This window comes from Rousettus aegyptiacus, unplaced genomic scaffold (genome assembly GCF_014176215.1).
Source record: "Rousettus aegyptiacus isolate mRouAeg1 unplaced genomic scaffold, mRouAeg1.p scaffold_m13_p_16, whole genome shotgun sequence".
Classification (NCBI taxonomy): Eukaryota; Metazoa; Chordata; class Mammalia; order Chiroptera; family Pteropodidae; genus Rousettus; species Rousettus aegyptiacus.
Window position 1 is genome coordinate 2716714 of NW_023416291.1, and position 23727 is coordinate 2740440.

Consider the following 23727-nt stretch of genomic DNA (forward strand, 5'->3'; position numbering starts at 1 on the left):
TCCTTAGCAAACTTTGAAATTTTTGTTTCAGGAAAATCACCCAAAAGGTGATGGTCACGCCTCACCTTTTCTCACCTGGTTTTGTTTTGTTTTGCTTTTTTTCATTCAAGGACTTTACACGAATATATGAATGTTGTACAATGAAAGGTAGTACCTAAAAACTCATCTGTAAATTATGATACAGTGATTCACATTTTCCTGTCAATTTACATTATAATTTGCCTTTTATTGTCAGGGGAAAAATGACTTGAAGCAAAATATACTTCCTCCCCTAAAATCTTACCTGAGGCTTACATTATATGTAGAATTTTACATCCAGATGTCCTTTTGCAGAGGGGGGCCATAGCTTTCAAAAGACACAGAAATGGGCAAGAACTGTTTTCTAAAACATTAGAGCGAGCTTTTTTACAGTTTTCAGGTCTGGAGGATTTTGACTTGCCCATATATAATCTTTGATATTCTGACAAGTGAAAGGATAAAAAGCAAGTAAAAAAATTAGCCTTTCTTTATTACTTCTTTACGTTAATTGCTTTTTTTTTTTTTTTTTTTTATCCAGAAAATTGGGTGCCAGTGAAGGAACCATAAACCAAGAAATTCAGCGCTACCAGCAGCTGGAATCCGTCGCCGTGAACGACATCCGAAGGGACGTGCGCAAAAAGCTGCGGCGGTCCAGCATGCGCGTGAGTAGGCGCCGCGGGGAGGCTCGGCGCGCCTCCGCCTCCTGCTTCTCGAGGCTTTACGCCGAGGCTTAGCTGCTCCTTCCTGCGCCTCTGCCGGCACCGCCGCCTGCCTCGGGCAGCTCACACCTGCTGCTCGGGGCCAGGGCCGTGCGAAAGCACGTTACGTTTGACAGTCGTTACACCCTCACGACCCTGGGAGGTACGATTCCCCCCCTTTTAAAGACGAGGAAACGGACAAACAGAGGGGACGAGGGGTGTGACCAGGGCCCCGCGGGCAGGAATCCCAGCCGCCCAGAACGAGACCCGAACGGTGGGCGCCCTGCAGGCTCCGGCCTGAGCCGCCGGGTTCTCCCTGCCGCTCGCGGCGGCGTGCTTCCCTGGGGTCTCCGACTCGAGCGCGACGTCTCTTCGGATGTCCATCCTGCCCCCATCGCATTCCCCACCGCCGACGTCACCTCTCAGCCCCGTGCATCCTCAGCATTTTATTCCTCCCTTGGCTGTCTGCATGTTTGTCACGCGCACTGGAGTTTGAGTCTCTTAAAAAAGAAGTTATTTTTCTTTGACCCCACTGCCTACTCCATTTTCTGGGATTTAGTCCAATAGCTGGACAATTGAAGTAAATATATAGATATACTGTAAACATATCATAGGAAATAATTCTAAAACGTATCCAATGGATATTGGTTGCTTTGGGTCAAGGAGTTCTTGTTAGTGGAAAACCTATTTCCTTTTAAAAAGATAAATGGGTTGTTACCCTTTTTTCCCCCCAATAATCAGCAGAACCTTCCTTTTTTTTATAGGAATAAGGTTTTGGGGTGGCACCCCAACATACAAAAACAGATCGAGTCAGAGCAGCCGGGGCGGAGGAGGGGAAGGGCGCCGGCACCCGGTGTTTATTGGCTTGGACGCCCTTTTCTTGCTGACCCCCAAGTCGCAGACGACCTAGTCTGAGTATTGTTCTAAATGATTTCTTTAAATTAAAGTCCAACTTGAGTTAGTCATCACTGGCTTCTGATACCAGTAAATGGGGAGTAGTGATCTGAAGGCCTGCTTCCTAACAGTCACACAGCGTGACCGAGATCCTGCTTGCACAGGCTTCACAGGGCGGTCTGTGTGCGGCAACCGACTGTGCAACCGAGCAGGACACGCCGGGCGGATGAGTGGGGCTCCGTCCGCGCCCCCTCAGCCCGCGCCCGGCCCCGCGTCGCGGCCACGGGGAGGGAGGAGGGCTTTGGAGGCCAGGCGTGCCCACGTCACCACGGCCCTTCCCTCGCTGTGCCGACGAGTCCTGCCGCGCGCGGGCTGTCCTGGCCGCCACTTGAGCTGATGGGGGTCACCCCCCCACCCCTCTTCCTCTCTGCTCGTGACTCTCAGCTTTCCTTTTCCCTTCCTTTCGAATCGTTTCCCTTCTTCTCCCCTAATTTCCGGGCCCCGCAGCCCACTTGCAGTCTTTCCATTTTCTCGTGTTTTCCTTGCGCAGCTCTCCTGAGGGACCTGAGGCTAGAGCGGCTGAGTGGAGTAGCTTGTGTCGCCCCGGGGGGAACGAGCTCGCTTGTTGATAGTCGAATGGTTCATCCGCAGTCGTCGGATCTTACAGCAGCGAACAGCTGCCTGAAGTCGCCCTTCTCTCTCTCCTTCCCTCAGGCCGCTTCCCTGAAGGATAAGTGGGGTTTGGGCTACAAACCAAGCTATAACCGATCGAAAACCATTACTGCTTCTGGAAGACCACCTCTTAAGCGAATGGAACGGGCGAGGTAATACCTGCTCCTGCCCATGGGCCTCCGCCGAGGCCCACTACTTATTTCTTGTGTTCTAATTGGGGGAATTTTAAAGTTACGGTAGCAAAAACGGACCTACTAAGTCGCATACCAATAATAGGGGATTCTATCAAACTAGCAGCTTCTTTGAGGCATTCCTCTGTCACATGGGTGCCACAACCATTGTGTGCTTTTGGGTGATGAACACACTGCCATCTAGGCAAGGTTGTGTGTACACTTACCATCTAGAGAAATGGAAACGCGCAGATTAGTGGCTGTTGCTCCAAGTTTGTCATTTTAGAAACAGAGCAATTACACACATATTTAGCATATGAAAAAATGGAAAATTTTACATGTAATTGAAGAAAAACAGTTTTACTAGTAAAACGTGTAAGTTCATTTTATGTGGTTTGGTTTTAGAAAACCTTGTGTTAATCAAAACATTGAATATTTTTTTATGGGCTGCTAAAGGTTAAGAAATGGGGTACCAAAAGTTCAGTTCGAGGGTAAAGTGGATATTTAGAAAGAGAGTGCTCGAGTCATGGATGAGGGACTTCGAACCCAGAGTGGTGACGCCTCGTCCCTTGTGCGTCCCGCAGTTCTCGAGTGGGAGAAACCGAGGAGCTCCCGGAAGTGCGCGTGGATGCCGCGTCCCCTGGGCCCAGGGTGACCTTCAGCATCCAGGACACAGTAAGAGATGCCCGGGCCGAGTGCGGGAGCCGCGGGGTCCCCAACCCGGAGCCCGCAGGGAGAGTGGATGCGGGCGGAGCAGGGCGCCGCCTGCTGGTCAGCGGTCAGCGGTCAGCCTTCTGCACGTACAGACCCAGCCGCTTGCTCTGAGGTGGAGACGTTTCTGGATAATTTTCTTTCAACTGTGAAGCCACGTTAAACTAAGTCTTATACACTAGTGTCATTTTGGAACGTTTATACTTTGTGTATTTATGTATTTTATTACTCCCATGCTTTAGACTATAGAGATAATAGTGAAAAGGTCAGCTTCACAGTTCTAATTTTATAACATTAACAATGTTTTTTTTTTGTATATTTATTTACTTTTAACTCATTGTGTTTTTTTGTTTTTCATGAGTTTTTATCAATTTTCTTATTTTAATTAAGTTGAAAAACACAATATGGGGAAGCACACCACAATCCCGCTGTCCTGGGGAAGGGTATTTTCAGGTACTTATTATTAAGAACAACATAAATCTGCTATAAAACTAATCAGTCACGCTGAATATCTGCTTTCAAAATGTCTTTCTCTGATTTCGTACTAAACTCAAAACTCAAAAATATTTTACATAAAGTTTTAAGATTGTGGTATAAGCTATTGCATAAACATATTTGAATTCTATTTTTTCTTATATTTTAATATTATGTAATTAATCTCCAAAATTAAAAGGCTAATATCAGCTCAACCAAATCATAAATCAAAAAATGTAATTTATTACTTGCTAATCACTAAATGAATCTCATTTTTCCACATTCAACCAAAAAAATTAATCTTTTCTTAAAATACTAATTAGTAAACTAGTTTAAACCTATCTCAGAATAGCAAATCAATGATTGAATGTTATTTCTTATGAATCTCTAGTATAAAAGACATAAAAACAATACATTTAAAAAATTATTATATTCAAAACTGGGAAATGTGCTCTATTTTGAAATAACATTTTCATGAGCCAAATATTTTCCCTAAGCAAGTCATAAAAGTAAAATCGAATTTTAAAAATTTATCTGTATACCAGTTGTATAAATTTCTGTCTAGAAACTTTGTCGAGTTGCATTTGAAACTGGCACTTGTCCCACACAGATTTTGCTTCCCTTCGCCCACTCTTTTAAGCTGGAGTCTCGGTGTAGATCCCATTGTTCACTGAATTTAGCTAAAATGATTTTTTTTTTTTTTGGAACTTTTAGATTATAATATAGTGAGCTTGATAAACATCCTTTTTTTCTAAAGGTGAACCTGGAAATAGATTATTTACAGTGAAGCGAATGGATTCTACTTATTAAGTTCTTTTTGTCCTCTCCAACATTTTAAAAATTGATATAATTGACATTTAACATAATATTAGCTTCGGATATACAGCATGATGATTCAATATGTGTATATTGTGAAAAATGATTAAGTGATTCTTCATGCATTAATATTTGAATTGATTTAAGTGCTATTTTTAAATAGTGTATGTTGTTTATAAAAAATAGTGTATAAAAATCAAATCATAAAATCGATCCTTGAGGCATGGTTAAATATAAAATAAATATAAAGCAAAGAGATATTTATCTATATAAGCTCATCACAGTTTTAAAAATTGAAGATGTCCTGATAAATAAAATCTATATGACAGTATAGCATAAAAAATGACAGTATAGTATAAAAAATGAAGAAAAGCTCACTTCTGCAAATGCTTGAATTTTTGGATTTGAAAATTAGAATTTTGTAGGTATGTAACAGTAGCATCAAATTGTGCCACCTTGCTCATTATGCTTTACAAAGGCTTATCACATTCTCAAAGGATATTTAAGCAAATCTCAGAATCGGGACTGGAAAGTAGGTCCTCGGGAATTTTGTTGTTTTGACCTACTTAATACAACGGCCCCGCGTGCACCCCTCAGATGGTGACGTGGCGTTTATGCAGACTCTTCCCCTTAATACGTAGCGTTCTTAAGTTCGTTGATTCAGATGTTTAATTCCACAACCGTCTGCTTTCTTCAGCGCGTTAGGGGCCCGTTTTTCAAAGACGCACCCAGGGGAAGGCGCCCGCAAGCAGGCTGCGCCCGTCCCGGCTGCACGCTCCCCGTCCCTCCTCGCCCCCCGCCCCTGCCTCGCAGTCGGTCGCGCCGCTCCCGTTGCGTCCACCGCATCTTTAGGAGTTACGGCACGTGCTGGTGAGCACGACGGCAGACGCTCACGCGAAGTAAAATGCCCCGCTGATGTTTAGCATGCCGCAGGCAGCTCTGGTTTGACCCGCCTCCTTCCTCCACGTGCCATGCCACGTGTGCCACGCCATGCGCATGCCTCTGGCCTTTCTCTCAGTTCAGAGTGAGGAAATTTACCTCTGAGAGAATTTTGAAATGTTTACACGTATGTGTGTTCTTTTTCTTTTTTTAATTGAGAAGAGATTGCTAATTTGAACCTGATGGGTGCTTTCCCTTTCTACGATCAGTTTCCGGAGGAGACGGAGCTGGACCTTCTGTCAGTGAGCGTGGAAGGGCCGGCCCACTGCCCGTCCGCCAGCGGAGGGCCGCGCTCCGCGTTCGGGCCCCCCAAAACCCCAGCAGTCTTTTCACCGGGCCTCGCCTTCCAACCCGAGGAGGGCCGCCGCGATGACAGCCTGTCGTCCAGCAGCGAGGACTCGGACAAGGACGAGAAGGACGACGACCACGAGAGGGAGAGGTTTTACATTTACAGGAAGCCCTCGTGAGTAGCCTTCTGGTTTGAAGAGCCTTAGGTAGCATCGTGGAATCCAGAACTGAACTTAGAGCGTTATCTATAACTGCCGATTTTCACAGGAAAAAAGGCTTAATGTGTGTAGCCAGAGTGAGTTAACAGACGTTTTCGTGGTTTACCACTGTCATTTAGCTCCATATGGCATTGTTTCTTGTCCTGTTCTTCCACCTCTTAGTAAAATCTGGGAAGATTTGCAAAGTTTTCAGAATGCCATTTGCAAAAACGAGATCTCCTCCCACACGGAGGGTGGTCCGCAGCCACGTTCGGCCTCCGTCACAGTGGCAACCCTGCTCGTGCACCCAGCGCGGAGCACTCTGCCTGGCACGCGCTCGCTCTCCGCACACCGTCGTTGAAGGAAGTGTGGCTCTATTAGGAAAACCCTAGGAAAAACTTCACTTGGCATGAGCTAGTTGAGTAATCGGTGTGAATTTATAAAATAGCAAAATGTACTTACAGACCGTTGCTCACCCAACATGTTGGAACATAGCGTGTTATAGACTCTTCCTGTTTTACTACAGTGTAGTGACCAGTTGTCCTCTCCACAGACACACTTCTCGTAAAAAAGCAACGGGCTTTGCCGCTGTCCATCAGCTCTTCACGGAGCGCTGGCCAACAGCGCCAGTCACCCGAGGTCTCAGTGGCACAGCGACAGAGAGAAATATCGACTTTGAGCTTGATATTCGGGTTGAAATCGATAGTGGAAAATGCGTGCTCCACCCAACCACCCTTCTTCAAGAACATGACGACATCAGCTTGAGAAGGTAAGCGGCGGTCGGGTGCTCCATCAGGTGAAATGCTATCCGTACGTCACTGAATTCCGACAGACGGTGCCCTCATCCCAAGCGCAGCTGTGAAGAGTGGATTTACACATAGTTGGAATGTTTGAGTGGCTATGTGTATAACACACTACTTCTTCAAACAAGTGTGTAACATTTTCTGGCAACTGGAAATGGCTGTCTGATTTAGATCTAGAAAACGTGTTAATTAAACAGCTAAATCTTTGGAATTCGCCTTTAAAAAGTGTGAACGTCTCAAGTCCTTTCTGTCCTCATGTGCGCACTCCTGTTTTAGAGAACAGCACGATACTCAGGTGCCTCCGGGCCACTGAGAGTCTGGGCGGATCCACAAGGAAGGAAGGAAGGACCATTGCGCAAGACGCCTCAGTACGGAGGTCGTCCAGGCCCTCCCCGCAGCTCCACCATTTGTCTCCATCGTTACATAGACAGTGGTATAACCAGGCTTAACGTTAGATTATTTTTTTCTTTGAATTTTTGTTCTGCTTTTCTTTCCTAATCTGAAAACACTGTCAGAACATATCAATTGGGCGGAGGCGGTAAGGGCGGAAGGCTGACAGCCGTCGGAGCTGGGAGACACATCCACGGGGGCCCATTATCCATTCTGTCTATCTTCTGTATGTTTGAAACTCTTCATAATGAACGATGTTTGTGTCTGAGGAGGCTGTGATAAAATGAGAAGATAACAAGGCACTCCGAACCGTTGAATTCTTACAATGTAGTGATAATAAAAAGATGGCTTTAATCTTGGTTGAACCGTAAGCGAAAACCATGATGAATGCTGCTGTTTCTGCCTCTTGAAGGGCGGTTTCGCCTGCGTTAGCCCTCCCTGGCACGTGAAACACTGTGCCCTCAGGAAGGAGTAGGGAGAGCGGTACTGCGTGCTGTGGAGCCACAGCAGAGACGTCGCCCGGGCCAGGCGTGAGCCGGTGCAGCTGGGGACACTGGGGAGCTGCCCTTTGTCGCCTCGATTAATGGAGGCTCACGTTCCACTTACTGTGTAAATAAATCTGAATTTGAAACGAAAGGAGATGAATGTCCTTCTTGGAAAACACGAAACCTGTTTCTGTTGGCAGGAGTTACGACAGAAGTTCCCGGAGCTTGGATCAAGATTCTCCTTCAAAAAAGAGGAAGTTTCAAACCAATTACGCTTCTGCCACCCATTTGGTGGCCGGCAAGAAGGTGCCGTCGTCTCTGCAGACAAAGCCTAGCGACGTAGAGACGACGGTGTTTTACATCCCCGGAGTCGACGTGAAGGTAGACGCTAGGCCGTTGGTGGCGGGTCCGCGTTCCCTCGCGCGCCCTTCTCCAGCCGGAGTAAAGCAGACTGTCCAGCGTCGTTCTCTAACATGCCCGCGTTCTGCGTGTGAAAACGGCCAATCGCAGATTGCCACTTCTGTGTTGACATACTCACTAAACCTTGCCTAGTGCTACTTTAGTAAATAACTTTTGTAGATTCTAGAATTATAGAATCCTAGGATGTTAGCGTACAGAGAACTTTATTATCTGGAATGACCATTTTAATTTAAAAAATGGGAAAAAAGCTAAGAAACTTGCTAGGATCCCAGAGCTAACTCGTGAAAGCTGGGCCGGCGTTCTTTCTGACACGTTTTCCTACATTTCTTGGTTGTCCCTGTCTGCATGCTTTTAACTTTGGAAGTTTATTTTTTCCTTCAGTTGCATTACAATTCCAAGACACTAAAGACCGAGTCGCCCAATGCGTCCAGAGGATCCTCCTTGCCACGGACACTGTCCAAAGAGTCCAAGCTGTATGGTATGAGAGACAGTGCGGCACCTCCTTCTCCTCCTTTACCTCACACTGCCCCGGGCAGGACTAACACCTTGCTTCCTCCCCAGCCCCCACCTCTGCCCTCAGGTATTTCAGGAAAACAGTCTTTGCTTTTAATCTGTGTCATAACTTAATTTTCAGTCGTCACCTCCTTGCTCTATTGAGACTTTCAGATTCACGCGTTTAAGAATAAAGCGTACGGGCTCGGTCAGTCGTGACCATGTGAGATGGAAGCGAGGGCCTGTGACCGTTGCTCATTTTTCGAATCGCTATGACTTAGAGTGTCAGTCGTTAGAATAAATTTAACGTTCTGAATAGTTTACTTAATTTTTTTTAGACCTGCGTATATTTAGAAGTTTTACGCAGTTCCATTTGGGGAGCTTCCGATGGAGAGGGAAACTTATGCACAAACGCGTGTATCAAGCCGATGGAAGGCAGCACACTGGGCCTCACCGCAGCTCTTCACGTCCATTATTGCATGACAGATTGCCCGAAATGTGGTGGCTTAGAACCTCAGACACAGTGTCTGTGGATCGGAGTTTCAGGGGCGGTTTGGCCGGTGACTCTAACTTCACACTCTCCTGTGAAGGTGCAGTCCGGAGGCCGCTGGGGCTGCAGCCCTCGGGAGGCTCAGTGGGGTCTGAAAACTGCTCCTATCCTATCGCATTTCACGTGGTCGCAGGCTGGTGCTTGAGCTCCCCCCTCCCCCCCGGGGCCTCTCCCCGGGGTGCTGAGTGTTCTCACGACGGAGTCATCCGAAGGGGAGCATGGCTGAAGCCGCTCTCTCACGCCATCACCCCCACAGTCCCCTGAGGACCTTCCTGCTCAGCCCCGCTCGGGGCGGGGATGCCGGGGGCCAGGGCCGCCGGAAGCCCAGTTGGACTGTGGCCGCCACACCGCACGAATGATACCCGACGAGTGTAGAATCACCACACAAAGGGGATACCAGTCAGGACAGGGGTGATTTGAAAAAATTTTGAGGGGAGATGGAACTTGGTCTATAAGTCTTTTAAAACAGCCCGTAATCATCGTCATAGCACCTAACGTTTTCATACCGCTTCGCAGTTGACGAGGCACATCTAGGTGCATTAAATACAGGACAGATATTATTGCCATTTAATGCACGAGGAAAGTTGGGGCTCATGGAAGTTGAATTTCCTTCCTGGGTTTACAAAATTAATATATGTTGGAAGTGGAAAGCTAGGCCGGAGTGAGCGAAGTCCGAGTCGGCTGTTACACTGATCCTCCTGGTGTGGGTCGAGGAAGGAGCGACGGCCGCCCATGGGTGGGGGTGGGGGTGGGGAGCATCATCAATAGGGACAAGACAAGAACAGCAAAACGTAGGAAAGCCTGAAAACAGTGACTTTTTCTCACTTGTCACACATATTGTCCAAGTTCTCTGTATCTTAAGTGGACAAGATAATGCTAATGAGAGACTTAAAAAAATTATAAACCAGGAAAACCGAACCAAAGTTTGTGAGCTAGGGCAAGTAGGAGTAACTATTATGTTAGGTACATCATTAGTCATCTTTGATTATAACATTAATATGCCATTTTTCTCAACCTGCTATTTTTATTACATTGTTGTATGGTTTTAATAAAGGGTGCTTCACCTGATTAAACTGTCATATAATTATGTAATTTTAATTGCTCACGAGGACTATTTAGCAAACTCACCTCACGTTTCTCATGGTTCTAGCCAAAGGAAAGGGAAGCGGAGGGGTGAAGACGGCCAAGCTGTACGCCTGGGTGGCCCTGCAGTCCCTGCCGGAGGAGATGGTCATCAGCCCCTGCCTGCTCGACTTCCTGGAGAAGGCCCTGGAGACCATCCCGATCACGCCCATCGAGAGGAACTACGCGGGTGGGTGCGCCGCCCGGCGCGTGCGCCGCGGGGTCCCCGTGCTCAGAAGGGCTTTGCATCGCTGCTGTGTGCGATTTCGCAGTGCACTCAGCGATGGTGCAAAGTAATGATGGAGCCGAAGAGAGCCCGAGAGGGCATCGCGTCCTCGTTCACGAATCGGGACACGAGGCCCGCCGAGGCCGCGCGGTTCCCCGCGGGCCGCTGGTGGGTGGTGGCGGGGCCCCGCCGGGCCCGGGAGGCGCTGGGGCGGGGCGGGGGCCGCCAACCTGCCCACCCGGTCACCCCGGCATCCCCCGGCCTGCGGGACGCGGGGCTCCGCACGGAGGCCACCCGCCCGGCGTCACCCCCCTGTCACCGCGGGGAGCCTTAACTGGGGTGTCTCGGCAGCCGTGAGCGCCCGAGACGAAGACGTGGGCCACTTCGACATCCCGGACCCCATGGAGGAGTCGACGGCGTCCCTGGTGTCGTCCTCCACGTCCGCGTACGCGTCCTTCCCCGTGGACGTCGTGGTGTACGTGCGCGTCCAGGTGAGCGCCGAGTGCGTCCGTTTCCCGGAGCGAGGCTCCCTCCAGCGATCGTCCCTCGGGTCCCTAGGCCGCGTCTGTCTGTCACGCCTGGGAGGTCGCCAGGACCCCCGGCAAGGTTATGTGCAGCTTCATGTGTGTATTTCTGCAGAGGAGGTGCACAGAGCCTTGGGTTTTCAAAATTCAAATCTCATACACTTGTGGCAAAAACTGTAAAAGTTAAAATCCTTGTTAGTATGTTATGCCTTTTTATTATGGCACCTGTATTTCTTGCCATCATGGTCCTTTTTGAGCAGATGTAAAGTATAATTGAGATGTAAAGTCAGGATAGTACCTTTGTTAGATTTTTGCTAAGAATTAAGTCATTTTTGTCTAATAATTTATGCTAAAATGCAGTCCTTTGGGAGCATATGTTAGCATCTGATTGAGTACATTTATTAAGCAGGATTTGAAAACAACTTGTATCTAAACTTCAACATTTAGTTTACCCTCAATTAAAATATTACAATCAGTCTGTTCAGATCGTTTCCTGCGATCACAGTTTGGCCAGCTTCCTGCTGGCGTTTGCATAGCTTTTCTTAAGGTCGGATGACAACACTTGATGGGCGAGGGCTTCAGAGCTCACTCAACTTCTATTAATGCAACAAATGGTCTTTTTAAATTTTAGTAAAGGGGAAATTCCTTCCTTTAAAAGACTTGGTTGATTATGAACATGTATAATGTGAACATAAGCTTCTTTACTGTTCTGAATTATCTAAATGTATAAATGTTTGTCACTCAGAGCTGCTCAAATATTTAGATTTTTGAAAATTGTATCATTTTGTTAGTACATTTGGTGTATGTGTCATATGCCTTTGAAAAAGCTAGTACATTAAACACAAAATTCTTTATGTGTCAAGTTTGGTATATGCGGACTGAAATGGAAATGGACTGTTTGGAATCCAGTGTGAAATTTTTTAACCATCTAGTTCCTAGAACCCTTTTTTCTGTTTTTTTCTGTCTGCACTCAGCCCTCACAGATCAAGTTTAGCTGTTTGCCAGTGTCAAGAGTGGAATGCATGCTCAAGCTGCCGTCCCTGGACCTGGTGTTTTCTTCCAACCGAGGGGAACTGGAGACCTTAGGGACCACGTGTCCTGCAGAGACTCTGTCGCCGAGTGGGGGCGCTGCGGCTCAGGGCGGGGCGAAGGCCTCTGCCAGCAAAGCTGGGACGCCAGGTGAGACGCGGTCTTCCTCCCGCTGGCGTGAAGCCACGGACGGTTTAAAAAGGTTTGGTCGCGATATAGGTCTTTCTGAGTAAATAAGTTCGGAAAGGAGAATATTTGAGAATTACATTTATATTGTATTTATAGAAAGACCTATAGTAGATAAAAGTTTCAAGTATATTTTGTTACGTTTAAGAGTAATCAGTTTTGCAAATGGAAAGTAAAAAAAATGCAGTGTTATTGCGAGACTTTCTTATCGTCGTTAAAATTTTATTAAGTAGAGTGTGTGTGTGAGAGAGAGAAAATGTGTATGTGTATTTTTTTTAATTGTAAATTTTGTTACCAACTCAAATGTCTTCTTCACGAAAGGGTTTGTTTTTAAAAACATAACTGATGATTTCCTGATGAGACAGTGCCACTCCTGCCAGAAGAATCACACAAAGGTCACAAATGCAAATGAGAAAAATTTTATCGAACACTTTTAAGGAAAGAGACTAGAATGGATGTTTTCAAGGAATTAAATCTATTGATGCGTTACTGTTTGAGTACTTCTGTTTGGTTCTCGAGACTGTACCGCGGACAGCTCCTTTTCTCTCCTGGGGCGAGGAAATTAAATACGGGGTTTGCTGTGTTCACGGCAGGGTCGTCAGCACTGGGCAGCCCCCTCGGCAGGAGCCGGCACAGCAGCAGCCAGTCCGACCTGAGCGCTCCCAGCAGCAGCTCATCCGGCCTGAGCTTCACCGCCTGCATGTCCGACTTCTCCCTTTATGTGTTCCACCCCTACGGGGCGGGGAAGCAGAAGACCACCGTGTCCGGCCTCACGCCAGGATCCGGAGGGCTAGGTATGCTTAGCACATCTCTGGCTTTTCCGAACTTACAGCACGTTTTCAAGCTTTGATCTTTTCAGAAATAACGATAGGCACATTTAATAATGGATATAAAACGATCAGAAGCTTTTTAACTTTTCTCCTGATGATATCTAGCCTGTCTCTGCAAAGAAGTAGAAATATGAAATAAGTAATTCAGGTAAATTAATTATCCAAGAGTCTTGAAACCCAGAGTACTGTCTAAGTGAAACGTACAGCACAGTAATCTCTTTGAAGGTGAGTTTATTTATGTTACTTAAATGTTTATCCATATCACTATTTGTATAAGAAATTACACTCTACAAATAGTAAATTTTTAAAGTGTGTGCATCATATTTGTGGTAACTTAAAATGAGACTGTTATTGTTGTCATTACTAGTAGTTATTTAGAGAGCCTTAAATTTCACTAGCATTTTAAAGTGCAGATTCACCACTAAAAATGCTCATTAGGTCATTCTTAAATGTTTACTCCCGTAAGTGATTTTAGTTGATGGCGCGTTCCAGTGTTTCGGTTAATTTCATGTAACTAGGCAGCCGTGTGTGCGTACACGTGCGTGTACTCGTGTGTGTTTGCTCTCTTTAAAGGGAATGTGGACGAAGAACCCACTTCAGTCACTGGTCGAAAAGACTCACTGAGTATAAACCTTGAGTTCGTAAAAGTGAGCTTGTCTCGGATAAGACGTTCGGGAGGCGCCTCATTCTTTGAAAGTCAGTCTGTAAACAAGCCTGCAAGCAAAATGGACACCACGCTAATAAATATATCTGGTATTCAGTTTTACAATGTTTTCATTAAAATGTCATTTTCCAGAATCACAGGCCTTTTTAACAGCATTTGAACATTCATTTAATTTAATGATACTAAGCTTTAGTGTTAACTTGACGTGGAGGAGAGGACTGACAGTCCAGCCGAGTGTGCTCGCTCCGTCCAGGTGACTTCTGGGTAAATACATAGAAGTATCACCTGACGGCTAAAATACGCCTAATTACACCACTGAAAACTGCTTCTTCGCTTCTCTGCCATGAGTTGGTGAAATGTCTGCCTTTTTATTTGACTTTCTGATTGTAAATTCTTAAAGCACTAAAGGAGAGGGATAAGTTAAGTTTTTGCCGGATGTCATAAGATCTTGAGTTATATGCATGTGTATTGTAGGCTTTGTAACTAGCTAGTTGTATGACTATGGGCAAAACACTTGAGCATCTAAAATTAAATACGTGTGGAACATTTTGAAGAATTCGGAGTACTACATGAGTGAAAACTTAAAATTATTAATCAAACAAGTATCGTAAGTACACTCAAAGAAGTATTCAGTCAACAAACAGCCTAAGTTTTATGGCGCAGGTGAGCCAAGCACCCCGCTAGGGGACCGAGGATGCAGGCGTGAATAAGGCAAGGTCTTAGGAGTAGGCAGTTAAGTGACAGTGTGATAAGTGCTACAGTACAGGTTCATGTAAAGGGAAGAAAGCAATAAATTCTGTTTAATATGAAAGATCAGGGATATCTCCACAAAGGAAATGATATTAGGGCCAGATCCGTACAATGGGAATATTCTTGGCTGTAGCAACATGGTATTTAATGGCACAGAAGCATCCAAAAGTATGCTTCTGGGTCACGCTTTGGTTCACGGAGGCTGAAGCATAGGTGTAACTGAACATCTAATGGGTCGTACAGAGTAGGTGGGGACCGAGTGGGAGAGAAGTTGGCTCGACGTAGAGCTGGTGGAACAGACCAGGGCCAGATGGGGCCGGGGGGGACTCGTATGTGTCGCCTGGCAGGGCGGCGGAGTGTCCAGGGCCGGTCAGGGGGCGGCCACCAGAATGCTGCAGACCGCTGAGTCTGCTCCGCGTGCAGAAGGAAAGGGGTCGTTCGGCCGCCCAGCTCTGGGGTTCGCGGCTGCTCTGCAGGTGTGCGTCCCAGCTCAGCCCGAGGATTCCCTTGCCGTGTCTGCGAAGGGCGCAGAGTTGCGGTTGAAAGCCGCCTGCGAGACCTGTCTCCAGGAGCCCTCGCAGGGCTTCCTGGTGCCGCGATAGCAGGATTCCAGCTCGCCCTCACCTCAGGAAGGGGAGGGGGCTGGTACTGTTGGGACGTGGTGGTGTCCCCATTCGTGGAAGGAACATGCTATCACTTACCAGTCATGCTATGCAACTCATTTTGGTATTTTGTGAGTCGTAAACAGATATAATTCCATTGGGAAGAATACGACGTCATATTGTGTCTATCTACCACATGAAAAACATCAAAGGTGTTGGAAATCTGTTCTAACGAATCGTGTTTTTGTGTGTGTCAGCCGTCTGTGACATAGGGTCTGCTTCCTTTAAATACGACATGCGCCGACTCAGCGAAATTCTGGCATTTCCGAGAGCCTGGTACCGGAGAAGTATTGCAAGACGCCTATTCCTTGGAGACCAAACTATAAATCTGCCCAGTAAGTTTGTTATGCAGTTGTGACTGTATCTAGGTTGGTTTTGACTTTGGCCACAGACTTGGACCACGTGCCGGAAATGTCCGAGCCCCTCCAGCGTGCACAGCACCAGGGCCAGAAAGCTTGCCTGCTCGGGCGTTACGCTCAGCTCACTTTCGCTCTATCACTGCTTCTCTGTACTCACTGTGAAATCCCACAAATACCTTCCCAGTCCACCATGGTTGGTTAGGCATGGAAATGTCGGGCACATGGCGTCGCGCGAGTGAATGGCAGGCAGCAGGACACGGTGGAAGGTGCCAGAACTCAGTCACGGTCTCGGCCCTTCTCTGTCACGTGGGGACAGGGTGCTCTCAGCCTTCTGGAGTGCACTTCGCACACCATAAGCTGTGCAGTCATCAGGCGGAGAACGAGAAGGACTATGTAATGTGATTAGAAATGGTGGCGTGGTAAAATTTGTCGTTTCATAACATGGCAGCTCTGCCCTACTGATGGTATTCGCGTTTCTGCTTTTCTGTTAGCCTCTGGTCCGGGGACGCCTGACTCCATCGAGGGCGTGAGCCAGCACCTGTCCCCTGAGTCATCGAGAAAGGCCTACTGCAGGGCCTGGGAGCAGCCTAGTCAGTCGGCCTCCTTCACCCACATGCCTCAGTCACCCAACGTGTTCAACGAGCATATGACAAACAGCACCATGTCCCCGGGGACAGCAGCACAGAGCCTGAAATCCCCAGCGTCCATAAGGTCCAGGAGCGTGTCTGACTCTTCAGTCCCCAGAAGAGGTAACACTGCTCTCTTTGTTGTCGGCGGCCTTCCAGTGCCACCAAGTTACCCCCAGGTTTCTGCACAACTGCGGGGAGATAGACTCCTGCAGGTTTTCGTGGAGATGGGGGGGCCCCAAACCAGACACCAATCAAACGCCTCAGAGTATCTGCCAGCAGAAGAGACAGCCGGGTGGCTAGGAGCTTCACAAAGGGATAGGGAGAGGAGACTGAGCCTACTCTTAGGGTGCCCCATAGGGTACAGTCATTTTTAGAGGTAAAACAAACCTGCAGTATTGTAAAATGTTTCACGTTGAGAGTTAATCTTTGTGTTCATTCTTTATATTCACCCAGTGTTTTTTGAACTCTCTGATGTGCTCAGCACTCACCTTGTATCTGAACATATAAAAATGAGTGCCATGTTCAGGTCACAGGTAAAACCGGAGTGTAATGGGCACATGCAGGATTCGAGATGTACACGGGTCATGAGACGCAGGCAGGCACGCAGCGGCTCCGGGTTCCAGACGGCCCGCCCGCGCGCCCTCTGTGCGGCAGCAGACGCTTCGGGTGTCCTCCCAGGCGAGGAAGCCCCCGGGGGTGACCGGCCTGTGCAGCTGTGTCCCGTGCGCCCCAGAATTCCCTCGTCTACAATGGAGGGCACACGGGGCTTTAGAGCTTTCCAGAAGCATTTACTAAACATCCAGTAAATGGCAACTGTCATCTTAGAGGCAATATGAAAACTATTTAATACCAGGCGTGCATACGAGGAATCCTTTTTATATTTTGGATTATAGTGACGAGAGGTTTTTGCTTTGTAATCGCTGAGCATCGATGTGTATAAATTGTGCATCGATTTTTCTATTTTCAGATTCATTTTCAAAAACATCAACTCCTTTTAACAAATCAAACAAAGCAGCGAGTCAACAAGGGACACCGTGGGAAACACTTGTCGTGTTCGCTATCAACTTGAAGCAATTAAACGTTCAAATGAACATGAGCAATGTAATGGGAAACACAACGTAAGCTATTCAGATACAAAGAAAATATAACTAATCATTCGTTTTAAATTTTCTTATATTGTGGTAAGGCAATTCAAAAACTTTTTTGATGCTGTTTGAGTCAGTAAAAGCACTACATAAAAGATTTAAAATTGTGTTATTCTGAAAATGGCTTAATCTAATCCTAATGATACTATTATAAAACAGCATGAAATATATGTTCTAAAAAAAGAGAAACTTATATGGAAAATCGTGTAATTTTCTAGCTAAGAGAAAAGCCTTACCATTAATGTTACTATTTGAACATTTGCCACAGGCTTTAGAAGAAGTGGATTTTATGGTCAAACTTATTTGAAATCGTCTGACTCTTGTTTAAATTCGTGGCGCTGGGAGCTGTATGTCTAATTAATCACCCTGTCCTTTCTTTTAGGTGGACAACAAGTGGTTTGAAGAGCCAGGGCCGTCTCTCAGTGGGAAGTAACCGAGACCGGGAGATAAGCATGTCTGTCGGTCTGGGCCGGTCACAGTTAGATTCTAAAGGAGGGGTAGTTGGAGGGACCATAGATGTCAATGCTTTGGAGATGGTCGGTAGGTTGAAATTTTACAACTGAAAAATATATTGGAAAAACTTTTTAAAAATCGATTTTGATGGGTTTTTTCCCCATTAGGCATTTCTGTGACAAGTAATTATTATTTCTATGTTAGCTCATATTTCCGAACATCCAAATCAGCAGCCCAGTCACAAAATTCAGATCACCATGGGCTCCACCGAAGCCCGGGTCGATTACATGGGCTCGAGCATCCTCATGGGCATCTTCAGTAATGCCGACCTCAGGCTGCAGGACGAGTGGAAAGTGAACCTGTACAACACGCTGGAGTCAAGCATAACGGATAAAAGGTAGGTAGCGAAACATTACTCTCTGAACACGTCACGTGGCTGCTCCCCGTATTTTCTATTATCCAACGAGAAAGCACTAACAATTCATTTTTCTTGCAAAATGATTTTATGCTATGCAGTTAACGTGAATGAAAAAGCTGGGTGGGGAAGAGAATTTTTCTTATACTTTTAAACTGTCTTCTGTAAGAAATATGTTCAAGGCTGTTCTATGTTCTAGTGAAATTTTCGTCCATGGAGATTTGAAGTGGGATATTTTCCAAGTAATGATATCAAGATCAACCACACCAGACCTGATAAAAATAGGAATGAAGCTCCAGGAATTCTTCACGCAACAGTTTGACACCAGCAAACGAGCTCTGTCTACCTGGGGGCCAGTTCCTTACCTTCCACCTAAGACAATGACAAATAACTTAGAGAAGAGTTCACAAGAACAACGTAAGAATTAGAACTAAGCCTTTATATGTGTTTTCTCTTTCACTAAATATGTGCTACAATCTTCCTTTAACGTAATTAGTAACACGCGTACCACACCTAAAAAGTGAGCCATGAGCTCTTACCCTGTGCACTCCCCAGAGTTCTTGGTTTCCCCGCCCACCAGCAGAATCAGAGGCTGTCATTCATTATCTGCCCCCACCAACTCACCTACAATCACACACACCCTACTGCCCGAATATTAATTATGACGGTACCATGTTCTGGTTCAGAGCGTGGGCTATGGAATCAGACGTCCAAGTTTGGATTTATTAACTGTGTCGTATTAGGCAGATCAGTATCTTTACTCAGTAATTCAATCAGCGAGTATGTGTTAAGCATAACCATGTCCTTAGGCACTGTTTCAGGCCTAGGAGGTCTCCAAGTGCAGCGGTCCCAGACCCGTCTGGCACCAGGGACCCGTGCCCCTATGAGACTCTAGTGCCTGATGGCCTGAGGTGGAGCTGAGGCAGTGATGCCAGCTCTGGGGAGCGGCTGCAGACACAGGTGAAGCTTTGCTCACTCGCCTGCTGCTCACCTTCTGCTGTGCAGCCCGGTCCCTAACAGGCCATGGACCTCTGTCCTAGTGGGCAAAGTTCCTGTCCTCATGAAGTTTATATTCTAATGGGAGAGATAGACCATAATTAATTTGCTAACTAAAATGCAAGGTAAGTTCAGGTAGAGAGGAATGCTGAGAAAAAGCACAAAGCAGAGGAAGGAAGTAGAGAATGAGGGTGTGTGAGGATGACCGTTTGAGGAGCGGGGTCAGGGAAGCGTTTTCTGAAGTGAAAGATCGAGGCTAAGATCTGGGGGAGGAGAGGTCTGGGCACGGGGGCCGCTGAGGAGTGCAAGCTCCACGGCAGGAAGAAACTCGGTTAGTCTGAGGGTCATTAAGGTGGCCACTGTGGCGGAGAGTGAGCAAGCAGGACGGTGTCAGACATGAACTCAGAGAGAGGGGCTGCGGGTGAGAGTTTTAATGTGAGAGGCAGCCATTGGAGAGTTCCGAACAGGTCTGATGCTGATTCGCCTTTTCTTAAAATATCCCTCTTTGAAGCATCACTCTGGCTGCCACGTGGAGAGTAGGCTGCAGGTGGTTGAGAATGAAGCGAGGAGGCCACGTGCCATTATGTCACACACAGTTACTTCTCCACAGCACGGAGGCTACTGCAGAGTCCAGGCAGCAGGGCATGGTGGCTTTCACCAGAGTAACAGAGGTGAAAGTGGTGAGAAGATGTCAGAATCAGGATCATTTTTAACAATTTAATAAGTAATAATTTTAAATAATTTCTTATTCTCATAGAATGAGTACTTGTGCACTGAGAAGAAAAACTATAAAATACAGAAAAGCAAAAAAATAAAAACGTCCCATTCCACCTAGAATTCATCACCATGAATACTTGAGAGCTTATACTTCCAGATACTTTTCTATGCACCTAGATACATCTGTGTACTTTTTGCCAAAATGTTGTTTTACTCTAGAATTGGTGTCAAGCATATTCAGGGATGTTTCCCAAAATGCATAGCCTTTAAAAAAGTCCTTGTCATGGGAAACGAACAGGCTTAGGGGGTTGTTTCAGGTTCGAGGACACTGAAGAGAGATGCCGACTAAATACAGTGCATGATCCCTGGTTGATTCTGGAATGAGAGGTGTGGGAAACAGCCCAAAAGGCCATTACTGGCGGAAGTGGGAAATACAAACGAGTACTTCCCAGACTCTGCTGAGCATCTGAAACGCCTGGGGATCTTATTCACATGCAGATCCTGATCCAGCAGGTGTGGTGTGGACCTAAGAGTCTGCATTTCTCACAAGCTCCGGGGGATGCTGGCAGTCCTTAGACCGACCATACATTTGAGTAGCAAGGACATAAAAGAAGAAAGAAAATACCTAAAATCGGGTCTTCTAAGTCACTGGTGTACTGCGCCCCTCTTCTGCGTCACTTGACGAGCCTAGATGAAATACCTAGTTTACAGACTTACTGAGAGAATTGTGCACGATTTCCTGCAAGCACTTAGTAAATCATTAGTCATTACAGTGGTGTCGGTCATAATTATCGTTAGCAACTACTGTTTTCCTTGGGTCCATCCATCCCACGCAGATTCTTTTCCCAGACTGTGTCTTTATTACCTTCTGCTTAATGTCAGGCAGGGGTTGTGTTTATCCCTTAACTGAGTCACTGCGGCTGTGGAAAGTAGCTGCCCGCTGCCTTCCTGCTGCCAGTCGGGCGTGCGTGAGGCACCTCGGAATAAGTGCTTTTTGCTTTCCTTGCAGTGCTCGACGCAGCCCATCACCGGCACTGGCCCGGCGTGCTGGAGGTGGTCTCCGGATGCCACATCTCCTTGTTTCAGATTCCTCTACCGGAGGATGGGATGCAGTTTGGGGGCTCCATGAGCTTGCATGGAAACCACATGACACTAGCCTGTTTTCATGGTCCAAATTTCCGTTCAAAATCCTGGGCCCTTTTTCACTTAGAAGAACCAAATATTGCTTTTTGGACCGAAGCTCAGAAAATCTGGGAAGATGGTAAACTGACACATTTCAAGCTTTTATTCTTTCCTATCTTCTGATAGTACATGGCAAAGTAATTTTCCTTTCTCATCTCTTTTGTTGGTTATAATGTTTCTGAAATCCATCTCTATCTGTTGTAATGTACCTCACATGGCAAGGAGTTCACTGCCAGCGAGTCAAATATATATCTATAAAGTCTGGCACGTGTTAAAGGACTTATTTCTGAACTTGCCGTTTACTGTTTCTTACTTAGGCAATTATCGTTTCTGCTGCTGTGGCTGACCATAGCCATAATATTAGTTATCGTAATTATTTCTTATAAAAGCATGTACAGAAGACACACAGTGGTAGTGTAAGGAAATTATTTGCCAGTCAAGACTATACTGTAAAACTTTTACGGGCAAGGCTATGCTTTCATCTCTATTTACAGTGATAACCCAGTTCTTTTTAGCTTTCATTTCCTACTCAGTGGTTTCTTAATAATGAACAAAAAAAATGGTTGGTGCTCTCCAACTATTTTATTTTATTTTTTTTAGTTATAATGATTTATTCTTACTGGGACTAAATCCAGTTATAACTAAAGAAAAATTGTGTGATTTTTTTTCTCACTTATTTGCTACTCAATTTCACAGCCCATCCTACCTATGTATGACTTAGCGAAACCTGGTACTCTAAGGCCACAACTATTTTCTTGCATCTAAATATAGCCTGTCTTATTTTTCTTCCCTTCAGGCTCTAGTGATCATTCTACCTATATTGTACAAACACTGGATTTTCATCTGGGCCATAACACCATGGTTACCAAACCGTGTGGTGCTTTGGAAAGTCCTATGGCGACAATAACCAAGATAACAAGGCGTCGCCATGAAAACCCACCCCATGGAGTGGCCAGTGTGAAGGAATGGTTCAATTACGTTACAGCCACAAGGAATGAAGGTTACATTTTTTTTTTTATTTTGGGGGGAGAGATTTGTTTTGTTTTGTTTTTTATTTTGAGCTCTGTTGACTGAGTCATTTAGGATATAAGTGGAGGGAGAATTTTCATTTTGTCAATAAAAGAAGTTTCATTTCACTCCTAACAAAACTAATGATAGTAGTACATGATTTCACCACCCTGGTAATGCAACTCTCGTAGACTGAAATTATTTTACATGTAACTGAAAACATTCAAAATAAAATTAGTCTAAATAAATGAAATTAAGTTTACGATAATTGAAAAAATATTTTCGTACTAATGCTAAACATTGGAGGTTTGGTAAAGTTATTACACAACTAAGTAACTAAGCAATAGGTTCAGGATGGATAGAGTAAAATGAAACCGAATAATAATATTCCTCTGAAGTTATAACTTTAAAGAGAGTGGCTTTGATGAGTTTTCTCGGTTGATTAGATTTACCAGTCTTGTAATAACACACTCATGAAATTTTTTATTTTGCAGTTTTTATTTTAGAGTTTACAATATTGCTTTTACCAATCATTTCATTTGTATTGGAACAGTGACTAGATTGAGACATGTTAATGTTTTACTTAAAAATGATTTTTCAGAATGGAAAAGGTGATGACTTGGGCCCCATGGAAAATAGTTACTATGGAATAGGGAGCCCCAGGAATTAGACAGTTAAAAATGTTCTGAGAACAAAGGAATTAGAAGATTTTGCATTTATTGACTGTGCTGCCTTCCAAGTAGAGGTTTTGGGGAGAGGTCCTTTTTGGTTGGGATACTATGGAGGGGCTATTAGTATATTGAACTGCTACCTGTGTACCTGGAAAAATGCTAATTTTTATAAGATAATCATAATGTAATCATAGCGCACACGTTGGGGAAAATCAGGACTTCTTGTTTCAAGCCCAGGATCATATTTAATCACTAATTCTGTAAGAGTGAATTATTTAATGTACAGAGAACTTTGAGATTAATGAAATTCTTAAATTCAAGCATGAATTCAGTTAAGAATGACATTAATTTCAAAGTTCAAGAAACAAAAACCAAAAAAAAGGAAAAGAAACTAAAACCGAAATGGATTATTAGATTTATCCAAAATCACGTTATAAAGCTTCAGTCTTGAGAATAGTGATATATATCACTATTTTTATGTATGTGTGTATATATATATGTACATATATACAAATCTCTACCTATATTGACATATCACCATATTAACATATATAAATATATCTATACTCTTAGCCACATATATAGAGACATATAACTGTTCTCAAGATCACAGCTTTATATGGCTCTATTTTTTTAAATGTAAGGTTTTCCAGCTTTTGAAATGACAATTCCATGTATCATAGTATCATGAAAGCTATAGGCTTATCAATCAATGCCTGTTGGTTAATTCGAGTATTGTCTTCATTATTATGCACGCAGAGCTAAACCTGCTTCGTAATGTTGATGCTAATAACCCTGAGAATAGCACTATGGTGAAGAATTCCAGTTTGCTGAGTGGATTCAGAGGAGGTTCCAGCTACAATCACGAAACAGAGACTATCTTCGCGTTACCAAGGATGCAGCTCGACTTTAAATCCATTCACGTTCAAGAGCCCCAAGAGCCTTCATTACAGGGTACGCAGGTCCTACAGTGATGAGGGAAGCCTAGGGGGGCTTCAAACCACTGCTGCTCTCCCATGGGTTACTTTCGTAATATTAATATAATCTGATGAAATTGATTTCCTGGGTTCCCGGGTCAAATTTATTTTTTTGCCAGCCATGTGACCTCTGGCAAATGGAATCCATGTGTATCTCTTTCTCCT

General features: G+C 45.2%; 1 protein-coding gene across 7 annotated transcripts in view; it reads left to right on the forward strand.

Moving 5' to 3' along the window:
- Positions 1-23727, forward strand: part of KIAA1109 (KIAA1109 ortholog) — a 113948-nt gene that overhangs the window by 84750 nt on the left and 5471 nt on the right. For 4 of the 7 annotated variants that reach the window (XM_036233451.1, XM_036233450.1, XM_036233456.1 and 1 more), the window contains 22 exons: positions 557-680; positions 2325-2434; positions 3037-3127; positions 3554-3616; positions 5602-5855; positions 6431-6646; positions 7756-7936; positions 8357-8555; positions 10168-10329; positions 10717-10856; positions 11864-12068; positions 12698-12898; positions 13508-13687; positions 15208-15345; positions 15861-16118; positions 16966-17116; positions 17526-17683; positions 17801-17993; positions 18211-18428; positions 20734-20985; positions 21703-21906; positions 23345-23539. In XM_036233451.1, the coding sequence (XP_036089344.1) occupies positions 557-680; positions 2325-2434; positions 3037-3127; positions 3554-3616; positions 5602-5855; positions 6431-6646; positions 7756-7936; positions 8357-8555; positions 10168-10329; positions 10717-10856; positions 11864-12068; positions 12698-12898; positions 13508-13687; positions 15208-15345; positions 15861-16118; positions 16966-17116; positions 17526-17683; positions 17801-17993; positions 18211-18428; positions 20734-20985; positions 21703-21906; positions 23345-23539 (3893 nt within the window). The remainder of the gene's footprint in view (positions 1-556; positions 681-2324; positions 2435-3036; positions 3128-3553; positions 3617-5601; positions 5856-6430; positions 6647-7755; positions 7937-8356; positions 8556-10167; positions 10330-10716; positions 10857-11863; positions 12069-12697; positions 12899-13507; positions 13688-15207; positions 15346-15860; positions 16119-16965; positions 17117-17525; positions 17684-17800; positions 17994-18210; positions 18429-20733; positions 20986-21702; positions 21907-23344; positions 23540-23727) is intronic. The other 3 variants (XM_036233453.1, XM_036233457.1, XM_036233454.1) reach the window with 2 other exon arrangements.